Source organism: Pyrgilauda ruficollis, unplaced genomic scaffold, assembly GCF_017590135.1.
Source record: "Pyrgilauda ruficollis isolate IOZ18807 unplaced genomic scaffold, ASM1759013v1 scaffold305, whole genome shotgun sequence".
In the NCBI taxonomy this organism is placed as follows: domain Eukaryota; kingdom Metazoa; phylum Chordata; class Aves; order Passeriformes; family Passeridae; genus Pyrgilauda; species Pyrgilauda ruficollis.
The window spans coordinates 27,985-49,682 of NW_024524434.1; the positions used below are offsets into that span (position 1 = coordinate 27,985).

Sequence of the window (21,698 nt, forward strand, 5' to 3'; positions counted from 1 at the left end):
TCCATTCAGATATAATCACTCATCACAGTTCTTGAGTATCTGTAGAAATCAAGAGTAGGGTTTTTTGCATGTCCCATCAACACAGCAAACACCACATAGGCTTTTAGGAAAGGTACATTAGTGTGAGAGAGAAGTGCTCACTTAAAAAATTTTAAAAGGTTTATTAAACCTTAACAAAAGTACAACAGAAGGACTAAATAAGGAAGAAGTTGCAGCGCTGGGAACTGCCTTCATGGCTGCCTGCGTGGCCGGTACATCTTCAAGGTGGATGCTCAGTCTTTCATACCCCTGGCAGAGTGTTGCATCAGCCAATTCTGGCCCCTCCCAAAGTCTCTCAGTCACCTCTTCTTTGCCATTTATTGGTGGATACTGCTTTCTTGTAACTTGATTGGAGAGTCAAGTGTTGTTGTGCCATGCCCTCTTAGCAACAAGCTTTTCTATTCTCAACTGCCCCATGTAAGGGGTACATGTGCATGCCTTCTTTCTACCTGTCTTAGACCAGGCTGTCTGATGGCAACAATACAGAGTGGGGGGAAAAGGGAACTATGGGGAGAACAGAGGACATCTAAACTACGTTAACATAACTATACATTAATAAAGCTTCTCTTAATTTTCACACAATATTAATCTCTTAATTGCGAGAGCCAATCATGTCATTATCCATAACAATTAGTTATGGCTTTAGTTTGTCTACTGGTCCAGCAGTAAGCAGAGAATTGTGCTAGGTTATATGAACATTCTGTATCAGATTAAAAATTGTAATAATAGTTTTTAAAGTAGGTACAAGGGTAGAAACATAATTTTTAAAACTTAGGCTTTGATGACTTAGTTGAGTGACATATGGAGTATGATGTCAACAGGCAAATTTTTTCTGTGTCAGAAGACACATGAAACATACCATAAACAAACCCAAAGAAGGTTTTTTTTTTTTTTTTTTTTTTTTTTGTTAGTGAATTTTGCCTTTTTTGTGGTCCAAAATGAAATACTAGTCTAGATTTAAGATTTTTGCCTGTAAACCCTCACAAACAGTTACTTTCAGAAATCAAGCAACAGAAAGTATAGATTTTTGGAGAAAACTAGATTTCAGAAGAAAAGCAGCTTAATGATATGTCTGAAACTACATTAGAAGTTCTATTTTTTGTTTCACTCAGCTGACACTTGAGAAGTGTCTAAACAGACACAATTTCAAAGAGACCTAAGCAAAAGGTGATTTGCTTGTCAAGCATTGAAATGGGCTGCCCAAGGAAGTGGCTGAGTCACTGTCCCTGGTAGTGTTTAAAATATGTGTAGGTGTGGTGCTTAGGGACATTGTTTAGTGGTGAATTTGGCAGTGTTAAGTTCGTGATTGGTCTCAAGGCTACCTACACAATTCTGTGATTTGACTATCTTAAAGCTTCTTCATAGAGTTCAAGGGGGTAGGTTAAACCATAGGTGGCTTAAGACTTACTAGTGAAATGAAGTACTTATTCCTTTTGTGTTCCATGTTACCTTAGTCTAAGTAACTGAAATAGCTTTTTCTGTTGTCCACTTGATGCATGAGGGGCAAGATTTACAGCATTTGTGAAAAGTGTTAATCCTGTCTTAATTATTTCTGATTTTCTAATGAATCATTTATTTTCTATTGAATCTTCTTTTGAAGAAAGGATGAGGTAAAGACTGAGATAGTTTGTTTGGTTAATTTCACTACAGATGTTGTCTGTGTGTTGAGATTCTGAAACTAGTTCTTTCTGCTGAATGGTGTAATACATGTCAATTTGACTTATATGTTAATAAGCTTCAGTGTATATCTAGACATATTAAATAAGCATAATTCAAAAGGTGATGGTTTTAAATTTGAAATAAAGGTGATTTTGTTGACAGCAGTGATGAAAACTCAAAGGTTCATAGGTGATTTTATGAATATATTAACAAAAAGAGGACCAAGGAAAATCTATCCTTTATTGGATGTGAAGGGTAATATTGTAACAAAGGATGAGGAAATCTGAGCTGCCTTTTCTGCCTCAGTCTACAACAGAAAGACCAGTTATCCTCATGGTAACCAGCCCTTGGAGCTGGTAGTGAGAGATGGGGAGCAGAACTGATGCCCTATAATCTAGAAAAATGTAGTCAGTAATCCATTGAGCCACTTAGACAGTCACAAGTGTATGGGGCTGGATGGAACCCACTAGAGTGTACTGGGGGAGCTGGCAAACGAGCTTGCCAAGTCGTTCTCTATCATTATTGTTAGTCCTGATAAACTGGGAAGGTTCCAGACAACTGGAGGTTAGCCACTGTGGTACATGTATGAGGTTCAGGAAGGCAAAGTGCCAGGTCATGCACAACAGCCCCATGCAACTTTGCAGGCTGGAAGAAGAGTGGCTTGAAAGTGGCTCATCAAAATAGGACTTCAGAGTGCAGGTCAACAGCTGATTGAATATGAGCCAGTGGTGTGCCCAGGTGGACAAGAAGACCAATGGCATCCTGGCCTCTATTGAAAATAGCATGGCCAGCAGGACTAGGGAAGTGATTGTTGCTCTGTACTTGGCACTGTTAAGGCCACACCTTGAGTTTTGTGTCCAGTTTGGGCCCCTCTCTTTAAGAAAGATATTGAGATGTCGAGTGTGTCCAGAGAAGGGCAATAAAACTGGTGAAAGGTCTGGAGCACAAGTCTGATGACAAGTGGCTGAGGGAGATGGGGTCATTCAGCCTGAAGAAAAGGAAGCTCTGGAGGTACCTTATCACTCTATAATTACCTGGAAGGAGTTGTCGTAGGGTAGGAGTTGGCCTCTTCTCCCAGGCAATTGGCAATATGGCTAGAGGAAATGGACTCAAACTGCATCAGGGGAGGCTCAGGTTGGACATGACGAATAATTTTTTTACTGAAAAGGTGGTTAAACATTGGAATGGACTGCCCAGGGAGGTGGTAGAGCCACCATCCTTGGGGGTGTTCAAGAAATGACTGCATGTCGCACTTAGTGCTATATTAAGTTGGCATGGTAGTGTTCAGTCAAAGTTTGGACCTTATGTTAGGGCTCTTTTCCAACCTTAATGCTTTTATGATTCTATGGTCCTAATGATTTTATGATAATTGTAGAAGTAGTCAACAAACTGCAGATGACAGAGTACTTGTCAGTTTGCTTATTTGGTCACTTTTTCAGTGTTGATTCTCTTTCAAGTCAAGCTAAAATAATATTTGACATGATCAGCATTACCTATCAAATTGCAAACATACACAAATACAAAAAGAGAACTGTGTTAGAGAAACAGGAGTTTATTGCAGTCTGTCACTACCAGACTATTTTGAAGACTATCATCATAAAGCTTTAAAATAGGCAGAATATTGGTTGTAAGCACTGAAATAGGTTTCCTGTTATTCAGTTCCTAAGTTCTGCATTTTCCCATTTGAAGCCTATTAGGTGCGTTTAACAAGACATGTTTGTTAGAGATACTGTGCTGTTTTTTGTAATGGAGTAAAACCAAGTAACTCTGTTCAGAAATAGAAATATATAAAGGACAACTTCACAATTCTCCTACCTACAGTTTAAAATACTGTGTAGTGCTGATATACTGATTTTTATGCCCAGAAATGGTTAGCCAAAACTCTAGTCTTCAACTTCAGAATTATGAATACTGAGTAACATTTTTTTTTTTTGCTACCCTTTTGGTGTTTAGATTAGTCTAGTGATACCCACTGAAGGATTAACTCCAGTGACATTATCCTCTATATGAATGCAAAACAATAATTGAAATTTCCCAGCTCACTTTTTGAAAAGTAATCCTTTCTGAAGGGATTGGAAGTACCCTGAAAGGAGTACTAATATTTAGTTAATAATTACAGGTACTGGATGTGAGATAGTCAATAGAAGTGTGGTCTCAGCAAGACTGAAATCAAGCAACCTTATTTTTATTTTAACTTGGGAACGTACCTTTTAATGAATGGCTTATAAAAACTTCAGCAGAAATAATGGGGTGATTTCAGGAATGGAGCTAAAAGAAAAACAGTGTTCCAAAAATCTTGGAAAGAAAATGCAATGTCTTAAGCAAGAAATCCTAGTGCTCATATGCTTTAGCAAGATGGTAAGAGAAATCAGGATGTATTTGTTCTAGGGCAGAGTTGTTTTTTTGTTGTCTGTGAAAAAGCTAATTGAATCTTTCTCTTAAGTACAGTGGAGCCCATTAAAGTGGAGCCCATAAATGCCAATTTCTCAGATAATCTTGTGCAAAACCAGCATGTTTCATATACTGTGAAACATCTCAAGGTGTTAGTTCATGAGGGAGATGCTTTTGTGTTGACAGTGTCCTTCTGCTAACCTTGCATTAGCCTTTGTTGGAAGAGGGGCACCTAACCAGGCTGTAGGACTTGAAGTAATGGGAGACCAAATATAAACTGTAGAGAAACAGAAAAATGAAAGTTGGAGGATGTGGATAGAAGAAGATATATTAGATGTGTGAATTCATCATAATTTCTTCTCTGGACTGAGGAACTAATTTTAAGGACAGTTGCTGTCTTCTGTGTCTCTTATGATGGTATGTGGTTTTTATGTCATGATACCAATAACTGTAGTGATATTGTGGAGAGTGGTAGGAAATTAGTGGTGGGAAATCCGCAGTCACTCTTAGGTTTGAGGGACTGAGATATATTTCTGTCTGGTTTACAAGCAAGATAATATGTTGTGCTGAGACTAGTGTACACATTTGCCAGAGCTTCTGGGATTTCATGTAGGGAGCAGAGGGAGGAGACAAGGGCAAAAGAGTACAGCTTGTTCTCCAACTGTTCCTTAATTCTGCAGTGAAGAGACTGTAGGTGCTAATGCTGTAATCTGTGCATATAAGAACAAAAGAGCACACAGGCAAAGTGGTGCAGGCAAGGACTTGAGATTATTTGGAAATGCCAGTGTTGTGACAGTATCGGCATGTAACAGTTTTTGTAGTTTGTGGGCTGAAAAGCAGTGAAAATAATGCTGTATTTTTTGAGAGGTGTGCCAGAGCTACAGGTTAATGCAATTTATATTTCAGTAAGGAATAGATTAAGTATAACATGTCATGAAAGGGTCTCCAAAACCTTTACAAAGTAATTCCTTTTGAATTGTATTTAATAAATTCCTGCCTCAACTAGTGGAGATTGAGGGACTCAGTAAAGTAATAAAAAGGTTAGCTGGAGGGTTATTTTATTCTATACTCAAAACCTTTATATGTAGTGCAATTATCAGGTGTTTTCAGGGAAATTAGAAAGGGTAGGGGAGAAATCAGTATGTGTTAAAGAGTAATACTTAAGAGATGGAACACTATACCAAGATTAGACTGCTAAACTTAATCTTAAATGTTTAACATCCAAATGTCTTAGATGAAAACTGGGTTTGCAGCAACCTATGGTGTTATTTAGAACCAGCTCTTACCAGAGTCTTCTGACTATTCCTTTTATAGTATAATGTATCATCTTTTTTCCCCTCTTATATATAATTGTGTTACTTTTCCACTAGGGGATGGGATTGCCAGGGAAAGTAGTCCATTTATTAACTGGGCAGAATTGGGCAGAGGAAACATGTATGAAGGAAAGAATATGGCTCTCTTTGAGGTAAGTTAAATACTCCAAAAACATATTTTACCTTTAATGGAGATGAGCAATCACTTGTTTTCTTTCTGTCTTAAAATTTAGTGGGGGGGAAAATGAGTTTTAATAACTTTTTCATAGTTTGGTTCCTGCTAACATTCCATTTCAGTGGATTTGAATGGTATGTAAGCAAGAACAGTAAATATTGGTATGCATTAATGTGAAGATATGAAATAAGTCTTTGTGCATTTAAATTTTTTGGGCTAGGATCTAGACATTGTTAGACAAAGCTACTGGAAGTTAAATCTATTTTTTAAAGAAAGCAGTATTCAGTTTTAAAAGGATTAGCAAAATAATTTGTTCAACAGGGGTATTACAGACTTTTTGTTAAGCAGCAATGCTATAAAACAAATTTACAAGCCATGACTTAGTAATATTGTCCAACTACAATGCAGAGCACACCATAGCAATTTCTAGTGTAAATATCTACTTCATAATGGACGTTTCATACCTTTTTAATCGACTGAATTATTATAATCAAATTACTGAAGAAAGTGCATTAATTGAGTACTTTTAAGGGCCACTTTTGCAATTAAGTAATATTTCTAGTAAAAACCTTAGTTGCTCTGCTCTAACAGCATCAACTAGTCTTGCTCTGATGCTTGCTGTTAACAAAAACAAGGTGCTTCCAATATTGTTTACTTACCTTACTGTTGCATTCTTCTCACTATTTTCTTGTTGTTCTTTTACATTTCCCTCTTCTTCCTTCCAAGTATCTTTGCACAGATGGCATGGTCTTTCATCTCAACTGTGCATGACCCAAATAATGTATATTTACTATTTTTCACTGTTTTAGAGAAAATTTTGCTAAGGATCAAAGTAATGTTGATCATTAATTGTCTTTTTATCATGTTTGCAATATCTTAGTATTTTTGACAGGAATGATGCTTTTAAAGTTCTGTCATTGAATTTTTCTCCTTCAAGCTCTGTTCCATAAAGCCATTTCCAAAACTTTATGTGGTTCAAATTAGTTGCTGTATTCCTCAGTGATGATAATTTGGCCATAGCTGTTTTTTGTCCCAAATCTGTTATTTTGAAATATGGCTTACATTAAATCGACTGATATAAAACCATTATTTTTATGTATCTCAAGTTATAGATATTGCTGTTAACAGTATCATGTTGAAAGCCTTCTAGCGACTTTGTCACTGCTGGTGTTTTTGTGGCGAAATTTTTTGATACTATGTATGTTTCACAGTAAGTTTCCTATAATCTTGTTTTTCTCGTGTTTTCAGATGTGAGAGTTGTATAAACCATTAAAAAGAAGTTTTACTATTATAAGCATTATCATTACCTGATCTCCCAGGCAGAGATACTTACTTCTTGTCTGTGTTTGTTGCCCTGATCTCTTGTCTTCTTTCCAGTGTTCAATTTTTTGTATTTAATTGAATTCTCTTGGATCCATTTTTCTTGGAATTCTTGTGTTGTATATTCTTCTGGATTGTATGATTTGTTTTAGCATGCTTTTGTTTTGTAGCAGTAAAGAAAGATGGGCTGATGTCTGTGTCAGGTGCTATTACATATGTGCCATTATATGTCATATGCATACGTGTGGGTATTTTCAACAAGTTAACACTTTGGAAGTAATATGCCTGGTGTAAGATAAAATATGTAAGCCTGCAGCACTAGACTTCAGAGAGGTACTTAAGTACTTTAGTGCTTGAGAAATCATTTCAAGTCGCTTTCTAAACACAAGCAAGATGCTGGAAAAACACCCTAATGACTCAACCCTACCAGTACAATCCACTAAAGACTGTACTCTGATAAAAATAGATTTTTAAAATTACAGTGGAATTTCTCTAGGTTTTCCTTATATTTGAGCTGCATATTGTAAGGTAGTTTAAAAATATGAAAGAAATGGTGCAACATAGCATGTAGAGTTAAACTTCTAGAAATAGTAGAACTTTCTTGTTGTTTGAAAGCTGAATGGTATTCTGTCATGCTAATTTTTTTATTTGGCTGAATCAGGACTGACCTGCTGAGTATGTTTGAAGCAGTATCAAAAAATGATGACTTAAAAAGAAAATTTATTTAATAAATGCAGTATTCTTCAAAACCCAACAGGAAGAAATGGATAGTAACCCTATGGTGTCATCTCTTCTGAATAAACTAGCAAACTACACTAATCTAACTCAAGGAGTGGTGGAACATGAAGCAGATGAAGACAGCAAACGAAAGGAAGTCAAGGTATTTAGATTTCTAATAATTTATCAAGATAAAGCTAGCTATAAGAGGTGCATTTTTCAACCTGAAAAGAGAATATGTGGACACCTAAAGACAGGAGTGAGGTTTGTAATACCATGTTTAGAACTGAAGCATTTGCAGCAGGACTTGTGTTAATTTGATGTTCTTGTTAGCATGTTTTAGCAAAACTGTGCTATAAAACCCTAGGTAAAACATATTCAAAGCTAGGATCTGAAACATGGAGTATATCCAGTTTTTCTTCCTTTCTTTCCTTCTTCCTTATGAACTTCTGCAAGCATCAGTACTTGTTACCTACCTCTAGTGAGCATACAGTAGGACTTTTTGCAGGTTTATTAATATATTTTAACTGCCTAGGTTTTTACGTAGTTATATTAAGGCAAATTTGCAATGAAACAGGTCACTCTTTTAATTCGATAAGCATATTTGCACCTCTTAACATGGTAGTAGTTTTTTTGAGTGGCTGTCTTGGTTTTGTGTGTTGGAGTAAGTATTTTTAAAACTTAATGGATGCATTCCAAGAAAACGCTTTGTTGCAAACATCAAAAATATTATATGTAGGGGAGGGGAAGTCATATGCTCTGTTTGACACATTGCTCAACACACTTGCTAGAAGTGAACTGAATCCATCAAGGGTTGTCTGTCTACTGGATACCCAAAATGTGTAGAAGTGGAATGTATGCAATAGTTGGAGTCTGCAGTGGCATGTTGGATTGATCCCTCTGTTAGCAGAGGCTGATTTTGAAGGAGAAAGCTTGGATTAAAGCGTATGACCTGACAGAGTATAAGAACGTATAGGCAAAGGAGGAATGATGAGCTGCATGGTGACTGAAATGAAGAAAGTTAAGGCAGATGCTGGGAAGGGACAGTGCTTGGAGTCACCTGTCTTTGTGTAGGAGAAGGGGTCCTGCTACTGAATTTATATGCCAAGCTATGAAGAAAAGAGGAGAAGTACGTGAGAATGAGAAAAAGGAAAATGAGCACAGAGCAGAAAAGACAGAGATGAAAATACATTTGAAAATAAGCTTAGGACAGCAACTCATTTGACTGGAAGGAAGCTTTTGAGTGGAAGTTTGTACCAGGACAGTGGGCAAGGGTCAGGGATAAAGTCCAGCTGTTTGTTTAACTTTTTGCTTATCCTGCATTTGTTAATGAGTGTGTTTTCTTTCTGTTTTAGCTGTGCTTGATCTATGTTTGTTTCATCTCATCTGAAGGTAAACTTCAGACGTGAGAAAAGTAACACTGATCTTCTCACGCTTTCCTTACTGTGAACCCTGTTGTCTGTTCAGCTGCTGTGTCAAGGTTTTTGTCAATGCAGCACCGCCTTACTACCTCTGTAGCTGACTGTGAACAAATGAACATCATGTCCTCACTTGCACTTGATCTTGTTTGTGCTCCATGTGGTGGCCTGATAAAACAATTTTTATGTATGTTTTTTATGTATGTATGTTTATGTATATCTTAATTTCATTTTTGAAATTGTGATAGTTAAGTAGTAGCCTGTCAGAGTAGCATTTTTAATAGTGTGATGAGACAGTGGAGTTGATGCTGCATATGGATATCGCCCAAGATGCTAAAAATAAAAAATACAGTCTAAATGGCATTCTATGGTTTCTTATAAATACTTGGAAATGTAGTGTTTTCTAATAATTTTGATAACTTCTAAAGCATCAATGCTTGCTTATTTATTTAAATCAATTGCCATTTTTCACAGCCCAAGTTTATTACAGTGATTTAAGACTATCTTGTATAACTGGAAAGCTACTGTGTATAACTGTTGATTTTAACTAGAGTATTTCAAAGCCTGATTTCTCTCCGTAAGTGTAGAAGACTGAAACTTTAGTGATGAAGCCTGAATGCTTTTGTGTGTGTCTTGACCTGTGGTGATCACTAGCAAATAAAAAGTACACATATACTATGTTGTGACAGGTTTTACAATTTTTGAAAAAAAGAAATTGTAGTCAGCTCTGCATTACTTCACGCTCTGTCTTAATACCTGGTCTGTCTTTTTTTAAAACTGAAATTATTATTGAATGTAATTTTTTGTGCCAGCTTTGTGGCAATTTGTGATCAACTTTTTTCAGAATATAAATGATATTTTGATTATGGCAGTAATTTATCTTTAACCTCTAACTTTAGACTGTAACTGGTATTTCAGAAAAAGTTTGTAAAGTGTTATGATCAACAGATAAAGGGCCATCCTATCCTTACCAAGGTGTCATCCTAATTCCTGTGGAACAAGAGAGCTTGTTATCACAATAGTTTTCTCTCTTTTCAGGAATTTTTCTTTATAAATAGCATGTGAATATTTGCAAAGTTGAACACTCCTAATCTACCATTCAATTTCACTTGGCATTTGTTCATGGAGTATTGTATTTGTTTTGGTTTAGGGCAAGTTTGGGAGATAACTCCTAAAGGGGCTTCTCTACGAAAGCAGACTCAATTGCCTCTCTCCCCCAACTGGTTCGGGAGAAAATATTTCCTTGGAGAAAAAGTGGAAAGAAACCTTGTGATAAGTGTTTATGGATTTAGATTTATTAGTGCAAAGGAATTTATGTTCTCACTTTGTTTCCAGGGTCCACGAATGGGCACTTTTATTGGCGTATATCTTCCCTGTTTGCAAAACATTTTGGGAGTTATCCTTTTCCTGCGTTTAACATGGATTGTAGGAACAGCTGGAGTTCTTGAGTCTTTCATCATTGTGTTCATGTGTTGCGCTTGTGTAAGTTAACCTTATTTTATTTCTTTTTTAAACTGTTGTCCAAATCCTCTGTTGAAAGAGTACTGACACCTTCTAATGTATTAGTATCAGGGAAAAAAATAACCATGTTTAATCATGCTGGTAAAATTGTACTGATATTTAACCAATATGGTTGAATTGAGAAAAATGGGTTATATATATAAGCAGTGAGTGTCATGTGTCAGTCTAACCCATATGAACATTATTTTGAGTTGATCAAGGTAAGCTTTTGTTTGAAGTATTATATGAGTTTTATTAAATCAGCCTTTAGCAAATATTTCATTATTTCCTTTGAGATCTGAACTGTTCTGCTTTTTCCAACTTCAGAACAAGCTGAGTAATAAACTACAAATCAAATCCCACAGCATTACATCCATAAAGTAATTTTTTAGAATATGAGAGCACTACTAGATGTTGTCATAATAACTTTACAATTAGTTTTCACTACTTTTTAAATTGAAATATTGAACATACTATTTTAAGTATATGCAATGGTCCGTATTCTTCCAGTTAATTTTTAAAGACTGTGTCAAGTATAAGTTAACTAAATCTTCTGCTGAAAAGTTGAGTACTTGAGTTGCATGAATATCCCAAATTAAACATCTTGGGGAGGAAAAAAATCTAGTTCCATTTGATTACTGTTTTGCCTAATCTTTAAAAAAAACACCTCCAAAACTCTGGTATTTTAAATTTCCTCTATTTCATCTTTCCACAGACTATTCTAACTGCAATTTCAATGAGTGCTATAGCAACAAATGGTGTAGTTCCAGGTAATGAAGAATTTTATCTTACATGGCAAATTCTTAAATAATGGAAGCTTAAATCTGTGATAAGAAATTCTTATAATTCTCAAATATCAGAAGTAATGCCTTTGTATCAAATGCATTTTTTTCTTTTAATTGATTTTATAAATAATTTTTTAATGTGAGATACAGTATTTAAGACTGGGTCTTCTGGGAATTACAATCTGCAGCACATCTTTGTCATCAGTCATTTGATCCTGTTTTAATCAAAGATAAGATGTTATAAATGGAATTAATAGAGACTGGTCTTCACACAAAGCAAATTTCTTTACAAATAAGGGTACTACTTTTCTCTCTCCTGAATTTTTCTACATTCCAGCTAAACACTGGAGTTAGTTATGTTGTTTTCTGCAAGAATAGTAACTGGTGTCATGGCAAAAATATTTTTCTGTATAAACACTCTAGGTTCTGCCCATCTCCTTAAATCTTGAGGATAGATTGATAAATTGATTCGGCTTCATAAAGTAAGAGGATTTTTTTTTTTTTAGTGGCAAAATGAGTTAGCTCTTGAAGCTCTTAACCTTTTCAGTTTCTCGGGACAATAACTGATAGTTCTGGTGCTCAGATATTGATATGAACTCTGAACTTAAACTGAAGTTGTTGGGCTATAATAAAAGTAAAAGCTATAATTTGTGTAGGATGTAGAATAATTACATTATAATTTTATTTCATGGATACAGTACCATATATGAAATAAAAAATCAAGAGACAATTTTGTTTAAAATACTTGTGTTTTATAATAAAATTGAGTTATTCAAATCAGTGCACAGATAACTAAAATGTTCTGCTCTATTCCCCCTCCTATTTTTAAAGTTCATCTTAATGGTTTTGTTTAACATCTTTCACAGACTATGAAGGCTGCAGTTCTTACATGAGATAGGTCTTAATTTTCACTTTTTTAGTTGTTGGTGCCAGGTTCTTAGAGAAATGATGCTTGTCCTGGAATACATGGAGAAGGCAGAAAGCACAGATAAGAACCTAGGACTGAAGGAGACCTGAGCAGCAGGATCCTTTATTTTGCCTTTATATGCAAGAGCATTTATTATATTTAGTAAAAGGATTGGTGATGCATCATAATATCTTAGTTTTTCTTTCATTCATATTGAAAACACTGAAGACTGTGGAACAAGCTGCCCAGGTGAATGGTGGAATCACCATTCTTGGAAGTGTTCAAAAAACAAGGAGGTGTGGTGCTTAGGGACAGGGTGTAGTGGTGGACCTGATAGTGTTAGGTCAATGATAGGACTTAATGATCTTGGAGGTCTTTTCCAACTTTAATGACTCTATGAAAAACAGCTTTAGACTCTGCACATTGATATATGTTATTTAAAATTGCACATATCATTCTTCTCTGTCTCTTTCTTCCCACAAGCAGGACAAAAAGAATGAATTTAAGAGTAGATGGAGAGGGAACCAGAGAGACAAGTTTGCCTTGGGGGAGTTGGTTGACAGTCTAAAAGAAAGAGATGAGTTTGAATTTAGGGCCTTATTAAAAGGCAAATAGTGCAATGGAAATAGGATGGTGGTGGTGTAGTTTATGACTTAAAGAAAGATGATGCATACATATGAGAAATAAGAGTGAGAAGAATTGAAGAACTCAGGGTAAAAGTGAATTTCATATAAGTGGACAAGAAAAAGCAATCTCTACCCAACATCTTTAAACAGTACTAAAAAAAAAGTGATCTGAAGTGAAAGTGGCAATGGCTTAGTATACAGAAAATAGAAAGAATCAGTAGAAAATAATCTATTTGTCCATGCCTCATAAAACAATTATTTTGGAAATTTATTGTTTGATGGGGAACAGCTTAAGGTTAGAAGCTAAAAATTCATTCATATCTATTTATACATGTATATCCTTTTCTAATTTACTTCTGTTTAGCTTGTGGAATTTTCCCCCTTCTTTCTTTGGTCTTCGCTTTCTGTTCCACACATAATGCACATGGGGATATTAATCTTGAAATGTACATTCTAGCTATCTAGATGGTATAGACATTGATTACAGGCTTGTCATGAGCATGTCAGTGGAGACACATGCAGTGGTTATCTTGATTATGTTGACTGAATGATTCAAATTTTTGTTCTCTACTGCCATCCTTAATCTGAAGTCCTGGAGGTGTTTTGTGTTTCTTGTTTGTTTGTTTTGTTTGTTTTTTGTTTGTTTTTTTGTTTTGTTTTGTTAAATTCACAGCTGGAGGCTCTTACTACATGATTTCAAGATCTCTAGGGCCAGAGTTTGGTGGAGCAGTGGGACTTTGTTTCTACTTGGGCACAACCTTTGCAGGAGCAATGTACATTCTTGGTACGATTGAAATTTTATTGGTAAGTACTAGTCTCTATTAAGACTAAATGTATTTGGGCTTTTTCAGGATATTGCTGATGAATTTTCTTAATGGTCTAAAATGCATTCTAGTTTGGTGATCGTTAATGTTTTGATACTACATTTTCAGGATGTTGATATTTATTTTTACTCTACTTGTGACTATTTGAGGAAGTTAAATTCTTATCAGTAATACAAAAATAAATTAAATGCTATTTGATGTGTGTTTATTTTATACAATGTGGGAACCAAGCAGAAATCTTCTCTTTCCAAATAGTTGGAAAGCATTACCAGGGTAACTCACTGCTGCTCAATGAAAAGTTGTGGAGAACATGAAGGGCATCTCTGTGATGAGGCAATAATAATCTATCACACTTCCTCATTTCCGAACTACTGGCTTTGAATTTTCATATATTTGCAAAGATGCTGTGGAAGTCTGCCTGTGTGGCAGTGGCCTGGCTACTATGGCTTTGCTTCATCCAGGAGGGGCCAATAATTGGTCATCAAATCAGAAACTGAAGATATGCACTATGCACAGGAGATACTTAAGAATTCTTTCTTGTTACTTACCATGATCCATGTAATCAAATCCAGGCTTTTTTACATTTAAATTAGAGATAGTATTCACTAATGCTTGCTTGTGTGACCTCATCTGGCTTGTTGTCTGATCTATGGTAGTAACACAAGCATATGTTGAATTGTGGATCGAATTTGGTGCACTGTTCTCTCTATTAGAGGGTCATGTTGGGCTTGTGTTGCTAATACAAATGCACGGGATCCAGCTACAGAATCTGAAGTAAAATGCTGCCCAGGACATCTGTCAAAGACCTCAGAATAGACCCCTGACATAGCCACAAGGCATGAGTATTGCTTTTTTTTTCCTTCACTGGGGCATGGATTATTTGGAGAATCAGAAATCCTTCATCTGTCTGTGGTTTTCCCTGGCTAAGGCTTTGAACAGCAGGGCAATAAAATCCACAAGAAAATTTTCTGGAGTACCTCCACAGAGAGCCTGAAACTTCTGCAATGTCACAGTGTAGGATTTCCCAACAATATATACTTTATCTGTAATAATTTTTTAGTTTGCTTTCTTTTTCTTCCATGATAATGTGACAATTTCCATATCTTCTAGCATTCTAGTAAATAGTAATTTACTAAACTTTAATCTAAGAAAATTCTAGTAAATAATTGTCTATGTCTATTTTTGGATTTTGCTTATGAATGCATCACGGTAGCCTCCTGTTCAAAGTTTCTTCCTGCCTTTAGAAATTATATTATTGAAAAATAGTCTTTGAGCAGTTTTTTTTTAAGGATTGGAGTTGCCTCAAGCCCTGGTAGCTAAGCAGAGAGGGATGTTTTTAGGGTGCTAGAAGAAGGCATATAGATATTGTTGTGTAGTGTACTACACCAATGTCTCAGAACTACAGATCAGTTTGTCTTCTCGCACACATTTATCAACATAAGTGCTATTAACAGTTTCTAACTTCTTTTCAGGTACAACACACCAAAATTTAAGAAAGAGAGATCTGTAACAGAATCTTGTTTGAAATTGCAATAGTTTGAAATGTCTGGTTTAGCACATGACTAAGCTTCTTCACAATACTCTTAAATTGTGCTGTTGCAACTTTAGATTAAAATTTTATGAAGTATTATATAGGGTCTATAATACTGAAAGCATTTTTAGTTTATTATACTTTTGTTTGATTCTTCATATTTTGTTTCAATCAATGGAAGTCCCGTTTATGGTTTTGTTTTTTTCTTTTATTTTTGTCGTGTTCTACTTCCTTCCACCACCATTTTCCCATTTGGCAGACACATGAATTTGAGGAGTGGAAGCTCTTTAACAGGAGATAAGAAGCTGGAGCAGAAGCTGTATCCTATTCTTAAACCTTGTTATTCTTCACCCTCACCCTTTTCCTTCCTTTATCTCTACAATTTCTTGATGCCCAAATTATATGGCTAAACTAATTTTTGAAAGGAAAACGTATAGGAGGTTAGATTTTATAGTTCAAGTAAATGATTTAATAAAATGTTCACTATTACATGTATGATAGTTCACCATATCTCTTACAGACCTATATTTCTCCAAGTGCTGCTATATTTAAAGTGGCAGATGTTGGTGAAGAAACAGAGGCTATGCTGAACAACATGAGAGTCTATGGAACATGTATTGTCATTCTGATGGCCATAGTAGTTTTTGTGGGAGTAAAGTATGTCAACAAACTTGCACTGGTCTTCCTTGCCTGTGTGATTCTTTCCATCATTGCCATATATGCTGGAGTTATTAAGACTGCTTTTGACCCACCTGACTTTCCGTAAGTGCAATATTGAAGTAGTGTAGGTTATTTAAAAGAAAAAAAAGTGTGGGGAGGGAATAGCTACTGTAACCATTTCATGTTTTAAGCTAAGTTTCAAAATACAAACACTTTGGTTTCAGTGGTAGGTTTATGTAGTTTAAATACCAATGTGGTCATTTGTTATTCTGAGTTACATATCTGAATATTTCTCCCATTTTTTTATAAGATATGGTAACTCTAGAAAATGTTCTTTGGTGCTTAAAATTTGGCTGTTATTTCATCCACACCCAAGGAGCAAGAAGGTGCATTTTGCTGATAGTAAATGTAACTGCTTTATCTAAAGATTTAAACTAAAACCTATAGAATAAAGTAAAAAGGTCAAGAAACCATTGTAAATATTAGCCATAGTTATAAAAACCCCATAAATTTAAACTTTGTGTTATGAAGAAATTTTAGAAACTTCCATTTATCCCTACTTAAAAATGATACATTGAAGTGTTTAAATTCACTTGTGTTTGTGAAGGCTTTCCCATTAATAAAATGTTGCTTGCTATGCATGACAGATTGCTTCTCAAGGTTCTTTATGTGCTAAATTCCTAGCTCAATAGGAGTTACTTTACTCCAGTTATTAGCTGCGTTTTACTTTACCCAGTTATATGAGTTGCGTTTTTGCATATTTTTCTGTTGAAAGAGGAAACAAAATTATAGTGCTTAAGATATGATCAGAATAGTCTGATAACTTCGATCTTGTGTGGCACTTCATAGTGAGAGTTATCCTTTGCTGTATGATTGTTATAAATTCAATATTACTTTGAAGTGTTGGTAATTACATTACAAATTGACCATTAGAGTAGTACTTGTGGATTGTTCTGTAACATTATTTTACATGTAATATGTAAAATGTTGACATATTTCTGAATAAAACTTAAGTTTCTTACAGTAACTTCCAGTGGGGAAACAGTAATATCTTTTTGTCACCTGTATAGATAAAAGAGAGTTTATGTGGATATGTAGCATAGGTGAGACTCATTACCAAGTTCCTGGAGACTTTATATGTGGCTACTACTGTAATATTATTGTATTGTAGGGGAAAATATAAAAAGAGTTTATTTTCCACTAATTATAATGGTTTACAACTGCCTCAAAATGAGAAACTCAAGTATGATTTTATGTAATGGTAAGACTGATCTGATGGTGGTAGTTTAAAAAACTCAAATAAAACAGCTTCTACTTAGCTGGTTAGTTAGGTTGGTATACTAACCTCCATTAAGTTTGTCCATTGTGTAGGTGGTAAAATAGTTTACCTCAAGATCTCCCAGTTGAATCAAACTGAAAGAAGTTTCCATTGCTTGTATCATTTGACCCTGCTGCTATTGAGTCATCAAATCAGTAGCAATTAAAAAGAAAAATAAGCAAGGCAAGTGACAAGATGATCTCTTTAGGAACAGTTTTCTGTTAAATCTGCTCAAATTCCATGAGATGCAATACCTTGAAGCTGCACTGGTGTATCTGCCTAACCCTCATGTTATATTTGAAGTTCCTTCTTTTGTCTTTAAAGATCTATATAATTCCATTTTTAAGCAAGCCTGGAATCTTAAACACCTTTTGTATAGTTTAACAACGGAATATATCTAGATCCTTAATGTTCTCTGCTGGTAGGAATTTGCTTTTGACAGCTGTTCAGACTTTTCTAATTCTCTTTCATTCCCGAAAAAAAACTTTGCTTCCCAATACATGATTCTTTAATTTGTATTCCCATCACTGTTGTTAAATTTTGCTGTTTAACCTTCCTGCCTTATTTCCTACCTTTTGGACTGTAATGTTTTTAAGGATCATCTAAAGTTTTCAGTTGCTTGACAAGGAAGAGAATGGTTTACTTGCTTAATCTTACTTTTATATTTTTTTCATCAGACTCATCTTTTAATTAAGTTTATAAAGTATTACTTAATTTTACTTCTTTCTTGTAGGACTGAATGCATCATAATTGCTGTTATTCAGTAGTCAAGCTGCTTAAATTGATTGTACTTTCTGAAGAACAAATCAGAAGGCAAAATAGCTGCCAATACCATAAAGAAGAAATATTTCATCCATATTTTAAAGACTATTGATGATAGTTTTAGATGTAGAAACTATACACTGTTTTAGTAGATGTTGTATAGGCCTTAAGGTAGACAGTGTAAGTAACACGTTTCTGAAGAAGTCTAATGGACAAAAAATGGCTTAATTCACAGCCTTGTATTGAAGGAACACTGATTTTATTTTTCTTGTTTGTAGTATCTGTCTCCTTGGAAACCGTACATTGTCAAAACGCAGCTTTGATGTCTGTGCCAAATTTACTGAAAGCAATAATGAAACAAAGACTACACCTTTGTGGCGCCTGTTCTGTGATAGTTCTTTGCTTAATGCTACATGTGATGACTACTTTAGTCTCAATAATGTAACAGAAATTCAAGGAATTCCAGGAATAATGAGTGGAGTTCTAACTGGTAAGTTGGAAAGCACAGTGATTTAGAAGTTTTTGGATGTTATTAATTTGGCCAATGGCTGGTCAGTAATACAGTGGTCTAGTCTGTCACTGTTTCTTTACCCCTACTCTGTGTGAAAGATTGCTACCTTGAGCATGCTTCTTCCTATAAAAGAACCTGGTTTTAGAATCTTAGTATCAAGTGCTTTAATTTGGGAGTAATTGGAGTTTTATAGGTACTCTTTCAAAAGCCATTGTTCAATCAAAAAGGTGATAAAGTGCTCATGACAGCTTTTTTTTTTTTTGTTAAATGTGTATGCCAAACATTTCAATAAGCCATTCATTAATATATTTTCAAACTCTCCTGAGAGAGAACTTGTTTCCAGTTCACAGGTGGTGCAATGAGAATGAAGTTCTGTGGATTGTCCAGTGTACAAGTTAGTGGTTGAATTAGAGAAGAGCAGTCTTCAAAGTGTATAGATCTTATTCTCTTTACAGATCTGTATGGTTGTAGCAGCTTGGAATTCAGATTGCATCAAGTCACAGGATTCATCTTAAATGTGTGATAATTCGTGTTGTACATATGCAAATAATGTTTCTGGAAATGAAATGGATACTCTGGTACCTCTCCTTTGCATTCCCTTAAAATAGTTTGATTTATATAAATATGCTACATAGGGACCCTAGACAGTCATTGCTGCCACAGTACTCCAGTTTAAAATATCACATATAAAATGTACAAATACATTAAAAGATACTAAATGAAACATAGGCTTCTCTGAATCTAAATTTGTGGTTTTTTAAAAAAAAATTCTCAATGAAAAATTAAATTACTTGTTTGTTACAAGAAATGTAATTTAGAGTTTGTTCTCTCAGTTTTAAGATTTAACATATGCATATCTACAATTTTTCGTGAATAATTTTGCACTTCCTGCCCCAGCTCACAAGTTAGCTGCAAGTTACAATTTTTTGCTACCCTGTAAGATTTAAGAGGTTTCAGGCTGAGTACTATTTTTTTTTTCTTGTTCCATTCACTGTTTAATGTTTCATTCAACAAGCAATCCTGTATAAAAGTATATTTTGCTAATTTATTCTCACATAATGTTAAGATCTCTAAAGACCAAGAGTCTGCTGAAAGCTCATTGTGAGCGACATGCTTTCCAGTATTCACTGTTCTTTGCTTACCTGTAGTGAATTTCATCAATTCCTTTATGTTTACTCACGGAATCTGATATGTTTGGTTTTGTTTTTTTTAAAGTTCCTTGAAGTTGTTTTTCCTTCCACAACTTTGAATTAACTGAGAATTGCCAGCAGGCTCTCATCTTGGTGCTAGCTCCTATTTTTGGGCTGTTTGAGTGTACTGGATAGCACTGGTTACATCCTGATGGTCATTCTTGTAGAAGTTTCCTGGTGGCTCTTTGGCATTATAAAGCTGTATTTCCATTTACTTTTACCTGTTGTTTTCTTTCTTTGAACTGTTTTTTTTTTTAATCCATGTGAGGAGATTTCCTCTTATCCAATGTCTCGTTTAGATTCCTTGGGTGAGGAATATTTTAATAACATGGGCAATATAGATGGACTGATCCAAGTGGATTGCCTTCATTTATGTTTCACTTAAGGAATTTGAATACTTCTGACGATTTTCTTTTGCAGAAGCTGAGTTGAGGCTTCCCCAGTTTTTCAAAACTAAAGAAAAACTGTGAATAACTACTAAGTTTTGTCAGAAATAAAAAATAACTTCCCTGTTTATTGGCTCTATCAACTGCTACTGTTGCTTTTGACTGTTCCTGTAGAGATGCTACTAATGAGTTCTTAGTTTCTGTGTCTCCCTGAAACACTTTTAAATTAAAGAAATGGCTTTCCATTTTCCTTGGGTATCAATACTATTTCACGTCAACCTCACGTATTTCAGTGTTCTTGGAGATTTCAGGCTGCTTTTCCTGCTTTTGAAAATATGTGCTCTGCTTCTGTTCACTGATTAACATTTTTCTGAACAAGAGCTTCTCCATAACAATGCATTTCACTATCCTAGTTACATCTAATGCTAAAACTAGGTGTCTTACTTGCTGAGTATGAGCACACATTCTGATACCTAGCTTCAGCTCTCATGGCAAAGATTTCTCAAGGAGAGTTTTCTTCCACTTGATGAATCTTCTGCCTTGTGTGAAGACTTTGGAGCTGCAGGCTCTGCGCATTAAAGTTTCCTGAGCTGTGACTGGGAATATTCAGATGCCATGACTGGGTGTCTCAGGAAGTGTGCTAAATCCTCACACCATTTATTGGGCACTCATATAAAGTATTCATCTCTTATATACCTTCTATGAGTGTTGTCCTAAGAATAATAAATCATTCTGCAAGTTGCTGGCTAAATAGGCCTATAACCCTAACAGAAATTATACAGTTCTGCTACTTGCTTTATCAACATTGTTCTGATGGTGATAGCATGTTGGTCTGATACACTGTACCTGTTCTTGTGTATGTACCCTAAATGTTAGCTGCTAGAGGAGCCTTAGTAATCAAGGAATGGTCCTAGAAGGGCCAAATGTCTGGACTTTTCAGAAAAGTTATTCTTTTTTCTCACCCTAACTTTCAAGTCCACTTGGATTATCACTTTTGGGAAAATGAGCATAGGAAAGCTCTGTGTGACAAGTTATGAAATAGGAAAGTGATTTCTATTCAACAAAATATCTAAGCTGATTTTACCCATGTGCTGGCATGCACAGCTCCACAGTTAAGTTGTATGTATTGCAGTGCTTAGGTCATTGTCACTTCTGTGTCATACTGAATAAAGGACACAAGCTGTTGAGTGCTTATTAAGAATTTAAGTGCTTTTGATTGGCAATTCAAACTGATTTTTGGATTTTCTTCTTATGTTTCACAGGGGGTAGATAGATCCTAATTTGGAGATCTAGTCTTATGTTACATCACTCATCAAATCTCTGCTAAAATTCCTGAAATTTAAAGTTCTCTTGTTTCATTAACTTCTTATGGCTTCTGTCTTATCTCTAGATCAGTCTGTTACTCCTCTTCATTTGATTGTAGTAATACACATAGCATTCCTTAGCAAATAATAATTAATTTTAATCTTTGCTCTTCTTTCTCTTCTGCTTCTCATGCATACTTCCATACATGCTTACTGACTGTAAGATTTTAAAAAAAAAAATCTGGGTGTGAGTACCCTCTCTTTGGCCACTTATGGTTCACAGTCCATCTTCTGTTGTGCTCAAGGTTACTTTTTGCTATTATAAAGACTTAGAATACTGTACTTGAATTCCCTAGAGTTGT

General features: G+C 35.2%; 1 protein-coding gene across 5 annotated transcripts in view; it reads left to right on the forward strand.

Annotated features, from left to right (window-relative positions):
• LOC121356973 (solute carrier family 12 member 7) overlaps positions 1 to 21,698 on the forward strand; it is a 70,938-nt gene that overhangs the window by 7,740 nt on the left and 41,500 nt on the right. For 3 of the 5 annotated variants that reach the window (XM_041473879.1, XM_041473883.1, XM_041473882.1), the window contains exons 2-8: positions 5,460 to 5,554; positions 7,655 to 7,777; positions 10,368 to 10,514; positions 11,248 to 11,302; positions 13,524 to 13,654; positions 15,726 to 15,967; positions 18,224 to 18,435. In XM_041473879.1, coding sequence (XP_041329813.1) covers positions 5,460 to 5,554; positions 7,655 to 7,777; positions 10,368 to 10,514; positions 11,248 to 11,302; positions 13,524 to 13,654; positions 15,726 to 15,967; positions 18,224 to 18,435 — 1,005 coding nt within the window. The remainder of the gene's footprint in view (positions 1 to 5,459; positions 5,555 to 7,654; positions 7,778 to 10,367; positions 10,515 to 11,247; positions 11,303 to 13,523; positions 13,655 to 15,725; positions 15,968 to 18,223; positions 18,436 to 21,698) is intronic. The other 2 variants (XM_041473881.1, XM_041473884.1) reach the window with 2 other exon arrangements.